The sequence below is a fragment of the Mixophyes fleayi genome, chromosome 1, assembly GCF_038048845.1.
Source record: "Mixophyes fleayi isolate aMixFle1 chromosome 1, aMixFle1.hap1, whole genome shotgun sequence".
Classification (NCBI taxonomy): domain Eukaryota; kingdom Metazoa; phylum Chordata; class Amphibia; order Anura; family Limnodynastidae; genus Mixophyes; species Mixophyes fleayi.
In genome coordinates this window covers 461,378,746-461,397,338 of record NC_134402.1, presented here as the reverse complement: position 1 = coordinate 461,397,338, position 18,593 = coordinate 461,378,746, and the positions used below count along the sequence as shown (strand labels likewise).

General features: G+C 45.7%; 2 protein-coding genes across 3 annotated transcripts; both read left to right on the top strand.

Moving 5' to 3' along the window:
• The first annotated feature begins 2,295 nt into the window (after positions 1-2,295).
• LOC142094991 (oocyte zinc finger protein XlCOF29-like) lies at positions 2,296-13,421 on the top strand. The gene is made up of 6 exons (XM_075177723.1): positions 2,296-2,360; positions 9,725-9,871; positions 11,161-11,352; positions 11,432-11,534; positions 11,648-11,754; positions 13,302-13,421. Exons 2-6 carry the CDS (start codon positions 9,788-9,790, stop codon positions 13,419-13,421), a joined length of 606 nt encoding a protein of 201 aa, XP_075033824.1. The 5' UTR covers positions 2,296-2,360; positions 9,725-9,787.
• Positions 13,121-18,067, top strand: LOC142102920 (uncharacterized). 2 transcript variants are annotated; one of them, XM_075187373.1, is made up of 2 exons: positions 13,121-13,413; positions 16,514-18,067. In XM_075187373.1, the coding sequence occupies exon 2, from the start codon at positions 16,573-16,575 to the stop codon at positions 17,422-17,424; it is 852 nt and encodes a 283-aa protein (XP_075043474.1). In that variant the 5' UTR covers positions 13,121-13,413; positions 16,514-16,572; the 3' UTR covers positions 17,425-18,067. The 2 variants fall into 2 exon arrangements, with proteins under 2 accessions (XP_075043474.1, XP_075043473.1); XM_075187372.1 differs by having other exon boundaries at positions 13,123-13,413; positions 16,511-18,067.
• The last annotated feature ends 526 nt before the right edge of the window (positions 18,068-18,593 follow it).

The window sequence follows — 18,593 nt, the reverse complement described above, 5'->3', positions numbered from 1 at the left end:
CCCCCTCCTCCATCATCACACCGTGCCCCCTCCTCAATCATCACACTGTGCCCCCTCCTCCATCATCACACTGTGCTCCCTCCTCCATCATCACACTGCGCCCCCTCCTCCATCATCACACTGTGCCCCCTCCTCCATCATCACACTGTGCTCCCTCCTTCCATCACACCGTGCTCCCTCCTTCCATCACAACGTGCCCCCTCCTCCATCATCACACCGTGCCCTCTCCTCCATCATCACACCGTGCCCCCTCCTTCCATCATCACACCGTGCCCTCTCCTCCATCATCACACCGTGCCTCCTCCTCCATCATCACACCGTGCCCCCTGCTCCATCACACCGTGCCCCCTCCTCCATCATCACACCGTGCCCTCTCCTCCATCATCACACCGTGCCCCCTCCTCCATCATCACACCGTGCCCCCTCCTCCATCATCACACCGTGCCTCCTCCTCCATCATCACACCGTGCCCCCTGCTCCATCACACCGTGCTCCCTCCTCCATCATCACACCGTGCTCCCTCCTCCATCATCACACCGTGCCCCCTCCTCCATCACACTGTGCTCCCTCCTCCATCATCACACTGTGCCCCCTCCTCCATCATCACACCATGCCCCCTCCTCCATCATCACACTGTGCTCCTCCTCCATCATCACACCATGCCCCCTCCTTCCATCACACTGTGCTCCCTCCTCCATCATCACACTGTGCTCCCTCCTCCATCATCACACTGTGCTCCCTCCTCCATCATCACACTGTGCCCCCTCCTCCATCACACTGTGCTCCCTCCTCCATCATCACACTGTGCCCCCTGCTCCATCACACCGTGCTCCCTCCTCCATCATCACACCGTGCTCCCTCCTCCATCATCACACCGTGCCCCCTCCTCCATCACACTGTGCTCCCTCCTCCATTATCAACTGTGCCTCCTCCTCCATCATCACACCGTGCTCCCTCCTCCATCATCACACGGTGCCCCCTCCTCCATCACACTGTGCTCCCTCCTCCATTATCAACTGTGCCTCCTCCTCCATCATCACACCATGCCCCCTCCTCCATCATCACACTGTGCTCCTCCTCCATCATCACACCGTGCTCCCTCCTCCATCATCACACCGTGCCCCCTCCTCCATCACACTGTGCTCCCTCCTCCATCATCAAACTGTGCCCCCTCCTCCATCATCACACCGTGCTCCCTCCTCCATCATCACACGGTGCCTCCTCCTCCATCATCACACCGTGGCCCCTCCTCCATCATCACACTGTGCTCCCTCCTCCATCATCACACTGTGCCCCCTCCTCCATCATCACACTGTGCCCCCTCCTCCATCATCACACTGTGCTCCCTCCTCCATCATCACACCGTGCCCCCTCCTCCATCATCACACCGTGCCCCCTCCTCCATCATCACACGTACTCACAAGGTATTGTATAGTAAATAAATGAACACTGGGGTGAGAGCGGTGTGCCCACATTAATCTCAGAGAATATAAAGATACATAGTGTAATATATAAGATATAGCTGTACTGATAGGGTGATACTAACTGAACGTACTTAAGATAATGCTGGAGAATCCTGGGGTCCTTAATGCTGTATACACAGCCACTATTACCAATAGTCTCTCCCAATGATGGAACTTTCCACAGGCTCCAGGGCTGGAAGAATTGTTGTCCCAGAAGCCCCCAGGCTTATTATATGTTGTTTTATATAGACATCAGTATATAATAGGTACAATGTAATACATATGAAGAGGAATATCCAGTGTACAGCCCTGAGCTAGGATCTGACTGCTCAGTTATCTAGTGATAACACTAGAGGAAGACACTTATAACATACATAGATAACATCTGTCCTCAGTGCAGCGGCCATTTTCCTGTAGTACAGATGGTTTTCATGTCACTGACTCTCATTATTATATTCTATATACAGGACAATCTGAGAGGGGGATTAGGGGAACACTAGATGGAAATAGAAATTAAGAAATGCATTAAACATCTGTTCTGTTTATAAGACTGACGACCATTTTCCTGTAGTACAAGTAGTGAATATTGGAGGAGACATACTGAGCTTTATCACTACAGGAAGATACAAAGGATGTCTTGTAAATAGCAGAATGTATATATGACTGGTAACAATGTCATCACTAGAGTAAAGTAAATTATATTTGCGTATAGTCCTCAATGCAGGGCTGCGGCGGCCATTTTCTCTTAGTCTCCCAGACACACTATTACTATTACAGCTATAGAACCAGTGACGCTGCTGAGAGGGCGTGGCCACATGCGCTCAGACGCCATGTTGGAACCTGGAGCGCTGCCCTCAGTCACCCATATACAACATCCGGGTCCTGTACAAGGCGGAGGTAATATCTGACTATAATAATATATCAGTCACTGGAGGTAAAGAAAGATCCTCCTCAGATCAGCACATTATATATATTAGGTGTCACTATTTATGTTGCTGTAGTTGTGGTTACTTCTCTCTGTGATGTATGTTACATATTACACACACCAGCAGCACATAATACAGGAGGCCGCCATATTGGATTTATTGTGGGTGCTGGTGACACAAAGCGCCATAAGCCCATTTATTTATTCAGTACCAATGTATATTGCATACTTGCCTACTTATGCAGGCAGCTGTCCAGGAGGGGGTCCGCCCTCTGTCAGTCTCAGACAATTTTAGCCAATCGCAGCAGGGGGTGGGGCCATAATGCACATTTAGCCACACCCCCCGCCATCTTCTAAAACGGCGACAACTGGATCCAGGATTTTTGCCTGCTCTCTCGGGAGTCCGGGAGAACTCCTAAAAATTATTATTATCTTTGACTTATAAGGCGCCACAAAGGGTCCGCAGCGCCGTACATTACATATACAGAAAACAGAACCAAGACACAACATGATACAAAATATATCCAAACACAGGTGACGGGGTAAAGCAAATCAGATTATATCTGACAGATAGTGAAAGCGATGGTAGAAATCAGTGTGAAGAAGGCCGAAGCTTAGGAAAACAGGGCTAGCGAAGCAGCCAAGAGGTACAGAGGGTGAAGGAACAGTAGAAGGAGCACACAAGGAAAGAGGGCCCTGCTCATGAGCGCTCACAACTTAAAGGGAAGGGGGAGACACAAATAGGGTGGTACTAACTGGGGGAGAGAGCAAGGACAAGAAAGTTAGGAGGGCTGATAGACTTGAATAAAGAAATGAGTTTTACGCTTGAAGCCTTTGAGAGTAGATGCTAACCTGATGGAACGTGGAAGATCGTTCCACAGCTGGGGAGCAGCCCGGGCAAAGTCCTGAAGACGAGAGTGAGAGGAGGTGATCATTGAAGTAGTGAGGCGGCGGTCAGAGGCAGAGCGGTGGTGGCGGGTAGGAGTGTAGGTAGAGATGAGATTGGAGATGTAGGGAGGGGAAGATTGACTAAGAGCTTTAAAGGTGAGGATGAGGAGTTTAAATTTAATTCTGTAGGGTATGGGGAGCTAATGTAGTGACTGTTGGAGGGAGACCGCAGAGATAGAGCGGCGGGAGAGAAAAATGAGGCGGGCAGCAGCATTGAGGATAGACTTAAGAGGGAAAAGATGAGAATCAGGTAGGCCAGAGAGAAGAAGGTTACAGTAGTCAAGGCGAGAGATAACAAGCAAGTGAACAAGGGTTTTCGTGGCTTCCATGGTGAGAAAGGGACGTATCTTAAATATATTCCGAAGGTGGAAGTAGCAGGATTTTGAGAGGGACAGAATGTGAGGCTTGAATGAGAGGGAGGAATCAAGGATGACCCCAAGGCATCGGACTTGGGGGACAGAAATGAGAGTAGTGTTATTAACAGAAATAGAGAGGGGGGGGAGGTGGGAGAGTCCTGGCAGGGGGGAAGACTATAAGCTCGGTCTTGGAAATAATGAGTTTAAGGAAGCGTTGGGACATCCAAGATGAGATGGCTGAGAGACAGGAGGAGACACTAGACAGAAGGGAAGGGGAGAGGTCAGGGGATGAAAGATAGATTTGGGTATCATCAGCATAGAGGTGGAACTGGAGGCCAAAGGAGCGGATGAGGACACCAAGGGAGGAGGTGTAGAGGGAGAAAAGCAGAGGGCCAAGAATGGAGCCTGAGGAACGCCAACAGGTAGGGGAAGAGGGGGTGATGTAGAATCATGAGTAGAGACTGAGAAGGAGCGGTTGGTGAGGTAAGAGGAAAACCAGGAGAGGACAGTGTTACACAGGCCTATAGATTTGAGAGTGTGCAAAAGGAGTGCGTGGTCAACGGTATCGAAGGCAGCCGAGAGGTCAAGAAGGATAAGAAGGGAGTAGTGTCTATTGGATTTAGCGAGGAGAAGGTCATTAGTGACCTTAGTGAGGGCAGTTTCAGCGAAGTGGGGGGGGGCGAAACCAGATTGGAGTGGGTCAAGGAGTGAGTGTGAGGAAAGAAAGGAGGTGAGACGGTTGTAGACAACCCGTTCAAGGAGTTTGGAGGCAAAACGAAGAAGCGAAATAGGGCGGTAACTAGAGAGAGAGGCGGGATCAAGGGACGGTTTCTTGAGTATGGGGGAGACAAGAGCATGTTTAAAAGAGGAGGGGAAGATTCCAGAGGAGAGGGAGAGGTTGAGGAGGTGTGCAAGGTGGGAGCAGGCTTCAAGAGAGAGGGAGCGGAGGAGGTGGGAGGGGATTGGGTCCTGTGTGCAAGTGGAGGGGGGAGAGGAAGAGAGAAGGGTATGGACTTCATCTGCAGATACCGGAGTGAAGTAAAAGAAGGAGGGTGAGCTAGCAGGAGTGGTGGAGAGATGCTAAAAGAGAGGAGATGGTGGTCCGAGAGAGGAAAAGGTGAATTAATGAGGTCAGAGACAGTAACGAGGTGTCAAAAAGCCAGATCTAGGGAGTGGCCACTGCGATGGGAGGGAGAGGAGGTCCATTGCGAGAAACCAAGGGAGGAGGAGAGGGAGAGAAGTTTGGAGGCAGCAGGGTCTGAGGGATTGTCTATAGGGATATTAAAGTCCCCCAAGATGAGGGAGGGAAGGTCAGAGGAGAGAAAGTGAGGGAGCCAGGTGGCAAAGTGATCAAGAAATTGGGAGACAGGACCAGGAGGACGGTAGATAACAGCAACACGGAGGTGGACTGGGTGGAATAGGCGGATAGAATACTTCAAAGGAGAAAAAAGAGAGGTAGGGTTCAGGGGGAAGAACCCGAAAAGAACAGCAGGAGGAGAGAAGTATGCCGACGCCACCACCTTGCCGTTCCCCAGGTCTGGGTGTGTGGGAGAAGGACAAGCCCCCGAAAGAGAGAGCAGCTGGAGAGGTAGTGTCCTCAAGGGATAGCCAGGTTTCAGTGATGGCATGCAGGTTGAAGGATCTAGAGATAAAGATATCATGGATAGAGGTCAAATTGTTACAGACTGATCTGGCATTCCAGAGACCACAGAATAGTGGAAGAGAGGGAAGAGGAGAGATGTGGATAAGATTGTTGGGGTTGCTCGTCTGCAAGGGTGAGTATGATAAGGAGTAAGGGGAATGACAGGAAGAGAGGGTTGGAATGGGACGAGACGCAGAAATAAGAGGTGATTTGTCAGCAGACAGGAGATGAGGGGCAGGGGAGCAGGAGGTAGGGGAGGAGTGGAGATGGGGCAGATAAGGGTGTTTATGAATGAGAGAGGCAGAAGGTAGGAGTGACGTGAGGGAGAAGATTACCTGGGGAGAAAGAGAGGGTGGTGATAGGTAGAAGCAGATTGACGCTGAGAGAAGAGCAGGGAAAGGGTGTGAGTGGGGAAAGGGAGGAGAGAGGAAAAGATGTAAGAGGGGGCAGCGTGTTAGATCAGGGGCCCAGAGGCACAGAAGAGATGAGGAGTGAAATAGGGAGGGGGATGGGAAGTGAGATGGGGGAGTGAGGAGGAGGAAGAATATGGAAAGGTTGGACATGGGAAGAAGGGGGATAGAGGGAGAGGACAGAAGTGAAAGAGGAGTAAATCATGATAAAGCTAGAGAAGGTGTGGAATAGACAGGTGAAAGTAATACAGAAATGAAGAATGGTAAGGGCTTACAAGTGTAGTGAGGAAATGGTGAGAGCACAAGAGGTGAGTAAAAAAGAATGCAAAAGGTAGAAGGAGAGAAAAGAGGAAGAAGAGATGTAAAGTATGAGACGGAATAGGAAGCAGAGATAGCAGATGGGGCAGTTTAGATGAGACAGTGACATCAGGCATGATTGGAAGGCAATAGTATAACATAAGGCATAATACAAGGGCTGGTGATACAAATCCACAGGACAAGAGGGAGCCAGTTCAAAGTTCAAGCTAAGTGGAGGAACAGTGTGGATTAAAGTGACGCCACAATCACTATAACCATCATTTACTGCTGGAAGAGGCGCTAAGTTCTAGTGTTTTATATGTAGAAGGGACCAGATATCCCCCGGTCCTCACACAAATGTAATTTAACAATATAAAGGTCACTGCGCTATAGTCTCATGGTTGTATTGGGCCGTATTCATCAGTGCTGTTTTATACAGTTTTGGACACAGCCTCGCAGGGCGTAAGACAGCCCGCTGAACTCTTTGCTGGCCCCAAGAAGTCTGAGTTATTTTTAGTATTAGGATGCAATATCTTTCCCCAAACATGGATTTAAATGCAATTTATAATTTATTACAAAATTTACACTTATCAGTGATATCCTACATCATGTGCTGTTTACATTGCTAGGTTTCCTGTCTGTCTGACAACACCTGCACATAGGTAACAATCCCCTGTTATGTACTCAAGTGTTGGTCACTCACATTGAATAGACTTACTTAGCATTTCCTGCTACCAGCAAAACAAACTCCCTCTGCACATATGCCTAATTGGAGATGTTCTCCAGCAAAATTACAAAACAAAAATAAATCTCTTCCCTGGTTCTGTCTCACTAATAAGTATATTTCCTATAACACATTGCAATGATACAAACTGGGACCCTGTGCTGTTACCTTTAAATAACTTTATACAATAAGTTATTTATAAGTGATTCAGCCACATATGTGTTTTTTGAGGGAGCGTTGGAGTTACATATCGTTCCATGTAAAAATGGAAAATAAATATATACAGTGAGTGGTACTATATATTGCATACAATAAAATTAACAAATAATGTAATTAGTTCATATGTATATTGGGTGTAAACCATCAATCCAATGTCGGCGTTGAAGCTGGAGAAGACTAGGAGAGGGATGGGACCAAAAGAAATGGGAGAGAACTTAAAAGCCACTGAGATTGAGTGACCCAGGAGAGGTCACCACACCCGAGTATAGAAACAAAATGAGGTTACATATCACATTATTTTGAGTATATTAATCTCAAGTTATGTCGTGCCGCCTACAGTTGGCAGATTTTACTGACATGTCTTATACTTCATGCAATAGGTGTACCACAATCTACGGAGTACCGCCTATTGTGAGATTGTGGTGGAGGCTTCATGCAATAGGTGTACCACAACCTACAGAGTACCGCCTATTGTGAGATTGTGGTGGAGGCTTCATGCTATAGGTGTACCACAACCTACGGAGTACCGCCTGTTGTGAGGATGTGGTGGAGGCTTCATGCTATAGGTGTACCACAATCTACGGAGTACCGCCTGTTGTGAGGATGTGGTGGAGGCTTCATGCAATAGGTGTACCACAACCTACGGAGTACCGCCTGTTGTGAGGATGTGGTGGAGGCTTCATGCTATAGGTGTACCACAATCTACGGAGTACCGCCTGTTGTGAGGATGTGGTGGAGGCTTCATGCAATAGGTGTACCACAACCTACAGAGTACCGCCTGTTGTGAGGATGTGGTGGAGGCTTCATGCAATAGGTGTACCACAATCTACGGAGTACTGCCTGTTGTGAGGATGTGGTGGAGGCTTCATGCTATAGGTGTACCACAACCTACGGAGTACCGCCTGTTGTGAGGATGTGGTGGAGGCTTCATGCAATAGATGTACCACAATCTACGGAGTACCGCCTGTTGTCAGGATGTGGTGGAGGCTTCATGCTATAGGTGTACCACAACCTACAGAGTACCGCCTGTTGTGAGGATGTGGTGGAGGCTTCATGCAATAGATGTACCACAATCTACGGAGTACCGCCTGTTGTCAGGATGTGGTGGAGGCTTCATGCTATAGGTGTACCACAACCTACGGAGTACCGCCTGTTGTCAGGATGTGGTGGAGGCTTCATGCTATAGGTATACCACAATCTACGGAGTACCGCCTGTTGTCAGGATGTGGTGGAGGCTTCATGCAATAGGTGTACCACAATCTACGGAGTACCGCCTGTTGTCAGGATGTGGTGGAGGCTTCATGCAATAGATGTACCACAATCTACGGAGTACCGCCTGTTGTCAGGATGTGGTGGAGGCTTCATGCAATAGGTGTACCACAAGTTGTGCACAATAATTAGGGTTATTCAAGTTCTCCGAACAACTTTTTGCCATTCAGGCTGTGGCAGATTTTGGGGTCTAGTTGATAAAGATCCTTGGTGAGGGCTGCTGGTCTGGGGTTCTTGGAGGATACCTAGTTTGAACATAATGATTTGACCTTGATCTACTAATTTTGCATAAAGAGGCTGGGGGTATAGTTACTAAACTGCAGGTTTGAAAAAGTGGAGATGTTGCCTGTAGCAACCAATCAGATTCTAGTTATCCTTTATATAGTACATTCTACAAAATGACAGCTAGAATCTGATTGGTTGCTATAGACAACATCTCCACCTTTTCAAACCTGCAGTTTAGTAAATATACCCCTTGGTGTCTATTAGCACCATTTATATTTGCAGTTATGAGCTCTTAGGATACTGGTGACCCCCTGTAGTTCATGTCTCTTTTGAATTTTTAATGGTGCCAGATGTTGGAATACTTGTATCTGGGAGTCCTTCAAAGTCAATGAAAAGGCAGTAATGGGCGGCCATCATCATTTTTTGTTTTGTTTTATGGACTATAATGTGTCTGGGATTTTGGTAGGTGGGTGACTTTGTTCTCAGTTTGACGTGCTGTGTCTAGTACACTCACTGTCTCATAAAGCTCAGGGAGCACATGTTTGAAGAGGCCTAGTAAAAATGTCATAAAAGACTTATGTGTATGTTGATTCAGGGTAACCTCTAATGGTGAGATTATTTCTCCTGGACCTGATTTAGAAGCCATCCCTATCCTCAGAGCTGTAACTTAGAATTCTAGCGCCTGGGGCGAGAAAGACAAATGCCGCCCCCCTAGCCCTCAATTTTAACCAAATGAACCTAAAATATTTCTAAATTGCGCCCCCCTTCAGCGTTGCGCCCTGGGCGGTCGCCCCTGTCGCACAGCCCTAGTTACGACTCTGCCTATCCTGAACGGATCGTTGCGCTTTCATGTGACGGATGTAGGAGGGGGCGTGGTTGTTGCGTCACCATAGCCCCCCCCCCACTATAAAATGCCCAAATTCAAGGCATTGAATAGCGGGGGCAGGGCTTAATGACGTGACTAAGCCCTGCCCCCGCCATTCAATGCCATGAATTTCGTCAAATGCGGGAGGTTTGCCTACTCTTCTGGGAGTCAGGGAGGACTCCCCGAAATTTGGGAGCCTCCCGGGAATTCCAGGAGAGTAGGCAAGTATGACTTGAGCATATACATTAGTTGTACGCAGTGCGGAAATGCGTATTTTAGTCCACACTTACAGCCAACTCTACACAATACCCTTTATTTTTCATATTTTAATAGGTTGTATATGTAGTATGTGATGTTTATTATAATTATATTTATTCCTAGACCATTGAACTGTGAGAAGCCAGATAGAAGTCAAGTGAAGGTGAAACCTGTTCTGTGTAAATAATGGATTTCCTGAGGATGGACCAAGACAAGAGTGAGAGGATATTAAGTCTCACCCTGGAAATCATCTATCTGCTGACTGGAGAGGTGAGGGATTCTGGGAATGTCACAGTGACATCATAGAGTTGAGGGATTCTGGGAATGTCACAGTGACTTCATAGAGGTGATTTGGGAATGTCACAGTGACGTCATAGAGATGATCTGGGAATGTCACAGTGACGTCACAGAGGTGATCTGGGAATGTCACAGTGACGTCATAGAGATGATCTGGGAATGTCACAGTGACATCATAGAGGTGATCTGGGAATGTCACAGTGACATCATAGAGTTGAGGGATTCTGGGAATGTCACAGTGACTTCATAGAGGTGATTTGGGAATGTCACAGTGACGTCATAGAGATGATCTGGGAATGTCACAGTGACATCATAGAGGTGATCTGGGAATGTCACAGTGATGTCATAGAGGTGATCTGGGAATGTCACAGTGACATCATAGAGGTGATCTGGGAATGTCACAGTGACGTCATAGAGGTGATCTGGGAATGTCACAGTGACATCATAGAGGTGATCTGGGAATGTCACAGTGACGTCATAGAGGTGATCTGGGAATGTCACAGTGAAGTCATAGAGGTGATCTGGGAATGTCACAGTGACATCATAGAGGTGATCTGGGAATGTCACAGTGATGTCATAGAGGTGATCTGGGAATGTCACAGTGATGTCACAGAGGTGATCTGGGAATGTCACAGTGACATCATTCTTACTGCTATAAATTAAACAGGGATATGACTTGTCTCATCTGTCCAGAGGTTAATTAAATCTTCACAGACTTGTGATATGTTGCATTGGTCACAGTATGTTGTATTTTCTATCACTTACAGTCATGGGGCTTCGGGAGTTCCAGCTTATGCAGTGTTTTTAGATGTTACTAAGTTTTACATGTTTTTTTTTAAATGTGCAAAGCAGACCAGAATGACTTCTTTACATATACAACCCCTGCCCTCCCTGTATGGTTTCCTATGTGCACTGTCTATTAGAGTGTATATAGCACTCGTCTCTCCTACTATCTTCCATAGGTCGGCTGTTCTGACTCCTCTGTCTGCTATAACCCCCATCTTACTGTTTGCACTAATTTGTTGGCTGGCTGTAGATAGAGGACTGAGAACGGTGGGACCACTGAAGGTGTCACGATCTGCAGGAGGTGTAAGAGCTCTATAGACAACACTTTGCTGAATATAGAAAACAGTTACATACAGGGTAGGGATTGTATTTGTAAAATAGACCAGTTTTTATATTTTGCACAGTTAACTCCTAAAAAAATTCCAAATACATGAAGCCTCATTTATCTTTTTATTGATGTCTCTCTCATGACACAGGATTACACAGCAGTGATAAAGAGATCTGGTGAGTGTGAGACACCCAGGAGCCGCCCCTGTGTGTCGGGAGGATTGAGCAGGACCCAGAGCCCCATCACGGTGCCTCCACCTCACTCACTGTCACATGGGAGAAACAATGACCAGAAGAACCTGGAACCGACCAACAAGATCATTCAGCTGGTGACTGGAGAGGTGACTGCTGGGAATGGGACATTATACAGTAACACCAGGGGATGTGTCTGGATGATGACTGTGTCATTGTGTGTGTCAGGTTCCTGTACAGTGTCAGGAGGAGGAGTGGGAGAATTTAGAAGACCCCAAGAGTTTGTACAAGGACATCATGATGGAGAATCTCCAGCCTCTCACATCGATGGGTAAGAGGAAACTGATTTATTGTACAGGGGAGAGCAGTGATGAGGGCCACCTAGATACACATCATCTGATAAAGACATAAACAATGTACTCAGTCACTGTGTGTCTCCTACAGAGGGATCCAGTAACAGACTTATCCCAGAGAGATATCTCCGTCCTCATTATTCACAGGATTGTACAGAGGAGAATTACTGGAAACCACAGGAGTATCAGGAGTATCGGGTAACGTGACTTCATACATGATCTGTAATAATGCTGTGTGGCTCTTAGGCTGGGTACACACTACAGGTTTTTCAGCCGATTATCGAGCCAATAACACGATCACGACCGTTCATTCCAGTATAGCATTAGTGTGTACCCTGCAATGAGCGCTTATCACTCCAAAGCACGTTGTATCGTTTCATTTGATTTTTAAACCGAAGTAAAAATCTCGTTCAGCAATGGAACATTGTTGATTCAATTCTGCAGTGTGTCTGCACTCACGACCAGCAGTGTCCATAGATCTCTATGGTGTGTTCAGAGTCACAATCTTTTCAGCCAATGGTTATGACAGATGAAGAGCTCAGGGGGTAAATGTATCAATGTGCGATTTTGCAAATCCAGCGATTTTCTCAGGAGAGTTGAAACTCGCAGATGTATGAAGCTGAAATTTCATGTAAAATCGCCAGAGTTCTGCTTCTGTCAAAATCACTATTTGCAAAATCGCCAGAGATCAAACTCCCGACTGTTTGCCACTGCAGCTATACAAGTCTCCAATGTATGACGCTGCGAGTAAGCAAACTCAGGAGAGTTTGCTTTCAAACACACCAGATAGAACGCGCTGCATTCTAGCAGCCTGTTGTATAAACACATCACTGTTACACTGCCTGTCATACTGCCAGAGCTCTGGCAGCTGTCAAAAGTGTTAAAAATAGATCAAAGTTTAAAAAAAAAAAAAGCGTCAGGTCCCCCCTCTATTCAGTATTAACCCTAGTGCTGCCTGACTACTGCTGGTTCCGTGAAAATCGGGGAAAAATTTTGCGTGGGGTCCCCCCTATTTTCATGGAACCAGCACTAGGCAAACCAGCCGGGGTTGGAGGCACTATAGCAGGGAGACACGTGGCAGGGGTCCCCCTGCCATAATGACTAACCAACTCCAGGCTGTTCAGGGGCTGGATTCCCTAGGGAGTGGGGTCCGCCAAAAAAACGAGCGCCCCCCCCTTGGGACACCCATCCCAGTGCTGATAGCACTAGGGCTCTTCCTACACCCCTGGGCGGTGGGTGTAGGGTAATAACAGCGATTATTTGACATATTTTGACAGCTGCCGGAGCTCCGGTAACAGTGATGTGTTTATAGAACTCGCTGCTACAAAACAGGAGAGATGCCTAAAATGGGAGTGTTTTACATCGCAGCAAATCGCCAGAGATGACCAGCGATTTTGAAGATCAGGGTCAAAATCGCAGCTTGATACATTTGAGAAAATTTTGACTAAAATCGCGAGTTATCATCCGCGATTTGCCGCGATTTTAACACGCTAAACAAATCGGACCTTGATACATTTACCCCCAGATCTGATGGTAAATCGTTTACAACATGTATAGTATGTACACATGAATCAGCTGCTGATCGGGACTTTTTCTTTCAGTTTTCGCTAAAATCATTATAGATATCACATCGGGAGAAATTCTAGTGTGTACCCATCCTTATACACCGTTATTCTTCTGTTTCATCTCAAATGATTAAATCAGATATTATTATTGATATTTGTATTATTTTGTGGGCTACTTAGGATGATGTCCAAACTGATATTAAAGTAGAAATTATTGAAGGAGTGGAGGAGACGTATGTGAGGGGTGATCAGCAGTGCGAGGAGGAGGAAATCTCTACAGATATCAGCACAGGTGAGTAATAAACACTTATTACAGCGAAGAGTACTATAGTTTCCCTTCTCCTCACATCATATCGTTGTGTGCTACCAGCCCAGAGATCTGACCAGTATCCTCCTCACATCATATCATTGTGTGCTACCAGCCCAGAGATCTGACCGGTCTCCTCCTCACATCATATCATTGTGTGCTACCAGCCCAGAGATCTGACCAGTATCCTCCTCACATCATATCATTGTGTGCTACCAGCCCAGATATCTGACCAGTCTCCTCCTTACATCATATCATTGTGTGCTACCAACCCAGAGATCTGACCAGTCTCCTCCTTACATCATATCATTGTGTGCTACCAGCCCAGAGATCTGACCAGTCTCCTCCTCACATCATATCATTGTGTGCTACCAGCCCAGAGATCTGACCAGTCTCCTCCTTACATCATATCATTGTGTGCTACCAGCCCAGAAATCTGACCAGTCTCCTCCTCACATCATATCACTGTGTGCTACCAGTCCAGAGATCTGACCAGTCTCCTCCTCACATCATATCATTGTGTGCTACCAGCCCGGAGATCTGACCAGTCTCCTCCTCACATCATATCATTGTGTGCTACCAGCCCAGAGATCTGACCGGTCTCCTCCTCACATCATATCATTGTGTGCTACCAGCCCAGAGATCTGACCAGTCTCCTCCTCACATCATATCATTGTGTGCTACCAGCCCAGAGATCTGACCAGTCTCCTCCTCACATCATATCATTGTGTGCTACCAGACCAGAGATCTGACCGGTCTCCTCACATCATATCATTGTGTGCTACCAGACCAGAGATCTGACCAGTCTCCTCCTCACATCATATCACTGTGTGCTACCAGACCAGAGATCTGACCAGTCTCCTCCTCACATCATATCATTGTGTGCTACCAGCTCAGAGATCTGACCAGTCTCCTCCTCACATCATATCATTGTGTGCTACCAGCCCAGAGATCTGACCAGTCTCCCTCACATCATATCACTGTGTGCTACCAGTCCAGAGATCTGACCGGTCTCCTCCTCACATCATATCACTGTGTGCTACCAGCCCAGAGATCTGACCGGTCTCCTCCTCACATCATATCACTGTGTGCTACCAGACCAGAGATCTGACCAGTCTCCTCCTCACATCATATCATTGTGTGCTACCAGCTCAGAGATCTGACCAGTCTCCTCCTCACATCATATCATTGTGTGCTACCAGACCAGAGATCTGACCAGTCTCCTCCTCACATCATATCATTGTGTGCTACCAGCCCAGAGATCTGACCAGTCTCCTCCTCACATCATATCATTGTGTGTTACCAGTCCAGAGATCTGACCAGTTTCCCTCACATCATATCAGTGTGTGCTACCAGCCCAGAGATCTGACCGGTCTCTTCCTCACATCATATCATTGTGTGCTACCAGCCCAGAGATCTGACCAGTCTCCTCCTCACATCATATCATTGTGTGCTACCAGCCCAGAGATCTGACCAGTCTCCTCCTCACATCATATCATTGTGTGCTACCAGCACAGAGATCTGACCAGTCTCCTCCTCACATCATATCACTGTGTGCTACCAGCACAGAGATCTGACCAGTCTCCTCCTTACATCATATCATTGTGTGCTACCAGCCCAGAGATCTGACCAGTCTCCTCCTCACATCATATCATTGTGTGCTACCAGCCCAGAGATCTGACCGGTCTCCTCCTCACATCATATCACTGTGTGCTACCAGCCCAGAGATCTGACCGGTCTCCTCCTCACATCATATCATTGTGTGCTACCAGCCCAGAGATCTGACCGGTCTCCTCCTCACATCATATCACTGTGTGCTACCAGCCCAGAGATCTGACCAGTCTCCTCCTCACATCATATCAGTGTGTGCTACCAGCCCAGAGATCTGACCGGTCTCCTCCTCACATCATATCACTGTGTGCTACCAGCCCAGAGATCTGACCAGTCTCCTCCTCACATCATATCAGTGTGTGCTACCAGCCCAGAGATCTGACCGGTCTCCTCCTCACATCATATCAGTGTGTGCTACCAGCCCAGAGATCTGACCGGTCTCCTCCTCACATCATATCACTGTGTGCTACCAGCCCAGAGATCTGACCGGTCTCCTCCCCACACTCTGGTGTATCTCATGGGATTTCAAACAGAAAATACTCCATATTACCATTCATAAACCTCCTGTGATACTATCCATAATGCATTCTGTTTACTATTACATATGACATTACCCATTATATTTCTCTTGTTATAATCCATGAATATTTGATCAATTTGCTGTATATTAACACTGTAACACTACAGTAAAATACCAGATGATTCCCGGATGGTAACACACACCGCATCACACATTACACTTCCGAACTCCACCTTCTCGCACTCACAGAACTATAACCGCAGTCATTGCACAATAGCTCCCGTTCAGAATGTGCTCGGACACCCTGTACTGTTGCTCTTCATCTGCTGATCTGTTTCTGTACCGTGCTTTGCCCTTATGCTTCCTTCCACTTTGTGGAGGTGCCCTGCTCCATTCTCCTACTGCTACGTGTGAGACCTAAGAGTGGTGTAAACCCATGGTTGGGATTCACTGCTAATTTAGCCCATGTCTACTGTTTGTGAGGGCAGAGTCTAGCTGGACAATGTCAGTGGCTAATGAGGATTCCTGTCCTATGATACTGGCAGTGCAATGTGCATGCCTGGGAAGTGTTACATGCCAAAGTCTGCAATGTGGCTGGATCTTTGAATGGTGCGTAATAATGCAGTTTTATAATTGTAATGAATGTTCGTTTCCAAATTAAAATGAAACAACTGAACATCTTGAACTCGCTCAGGGGGGATTCAGTTGTGCGCGAAGTGTTTCCGTGACTATTCCAGAGAAACTTTGCGCGTATTTATTCAGATTAATCTCAGCTGAATTTTCCTTGCGCAAGGAAAAATGAGCAGAGATTTTTACCTTACTAATGGTAAAAATGTGTAGCCGTGATGTTCCGAGGAACATTGCAGCTAATTGAATTTCCCCATAGTATGAATATTTTAGACATTATAATCTGCTACTCAATGTATTTCCATATATTTATTTTATTTCCAGCAGATGGATGCAAACCAGGAAATATCTCAGAGGGACATCTAATTTTATCTACAGATTTTGAAATGAAAGATGATAACATCACACAAGATTCTCCAAGAGAAATCCCCATTACCCTAAATATACTTCCAATACTTCACAGTGCAGATAAATCATCTGATTCCCCTAATCCTGAGAAATGCTCTGCAAGCAACAATATTGTTTCATGTAGTACATTTCATAAAAATGATAGAATATTTCCATGTTCTGAGTGTGAAAAATGTTACACAAGGAAATCAAAGCTTGTCATACATCAGAGAACTCACACAGGTGAGAAACCATTTCCATGTTCTGAATGTGGGAAATGTTTTACACAAAAATCAAGCCTTGTTGAACATCAGAAATCTCACACAGGTGAGAAACAATTTCCATGTTTTGAATGTGGGAAATGTTTTACACAAAAATCAAATCTTATTATACATCGGAGAAATCACACAGGTGAGAAACCATTTCCATGTGCTGAATGTGACAGATGTTTTAAACAAAAATCAGTACTTATTAGACACCAGAGATCTCACACAGGTGAGAAACCATTTCCATGTTCTGAATGTGGGAAATGTTTTGCACAAAAACCAGGTCTTGTTGAACAGAGATCTCACACAGGTGTGAAACCATTTCGATGTTCTGAATGTGGGAAATGTTTTACACAAAAATCAAATCTTATGAAACATCAGAGAAGTCACAAAGGTGAGAAACCATTTCCATGTTCTGAATGTGGGAAATGTTTTACACAAAAATCACATCTTATGACACATCAGAAAACTCACACTGGTGAGAAACCATTTCCATGTAATGAGGGAAAATGGTTTACAAACAAATTGGATCTTCTTGAATATCAGAAGATTCACATAGGACAAAAGCAATTGGACATCAAATGAGGAGCCACAATACTCTTAATATTTTAAAAGCAGTTGATTATATTTATGTAAAATAAAATAGGCATAAATATATATACATAATTTATATGACTGACTGAACAGATCACTCATGTGTAGAACTACTTTTTCTATAAGATATTGTCCACACTGTCCACAGTAATAACAAGACCACCTTGTTGTTATATAGGGTACTGAGTAATATATAATCCTGACTATGGTGATATAATGTGGGATCTGGGACACTACAGTATGTTTGTTCCTATTCTCTAATAGAAAGTGTGAGATGGTTCATATAATTCGTTCTGTAATCTGTTACCTTCTCACTGGGGATTGATTATAAAGTTTCAAAATTATGGTCCCATGTTGTAAATGCAGCTTTGTGATGTCATGCAGCTATTTTTGGACACATGCTCCCATTTATGTGTAAAGAACATGGCTGAGTGGGTCAAGATGTGTCTGCAGGGGTGCAAAACTTTGCTTCATTTTATGGTAAGGGCTAAGGGGATATGGACTTTTATAGCTCTATGTGACTGAGGTGCACTCTTGCACTTTGTATTTCACCAGCATTTGAAAATGCGATTTTGTTTTGCAGAGCGAGATGTTTGAGATGTTTTAATAAAGCTCAGAGGCTGGAGAGTGCGTATTCACTGAGGTCTTCCTGCTTTAGTATGTGGCTGCAGGGCCTTTATCTTTTGTACATAAGGACTTGAATTTTAGGCATGCAAAGTGGTGGCGGAGGTCAGGTCACGGCTTATATATTTAATTGTGACACTTTTTGTACATTCCAGATGCATTTAGTACCTGAACACACATTTGTAGGGTCATAAATATATACATATAATACAATCATTGAAACACACACATATGATATGTAGTAAATATATTCCTGATGCGTCACTCACGGTTTATGACATAAAAGAAGCTTCAATGAACTTCATTTTTGGAGAAAAAAATGTAAAAGACTTTCATGAAGAGGGTGGTCTAAGAAACAACTATGCTGGATTTTCAGGAATAGGTTTTACACTTTCCTCCATGCACGGTTATGTCCTTAACTCACAAAAGATTTCACACTTTGACAGGCAGTTCCCAAATGTGGAATGTGGGATTGTCCAGTGTTTCCAGGAATTCTCTGGATGGGTTTTCCAGATATAAATGTACTGTAAATGGAT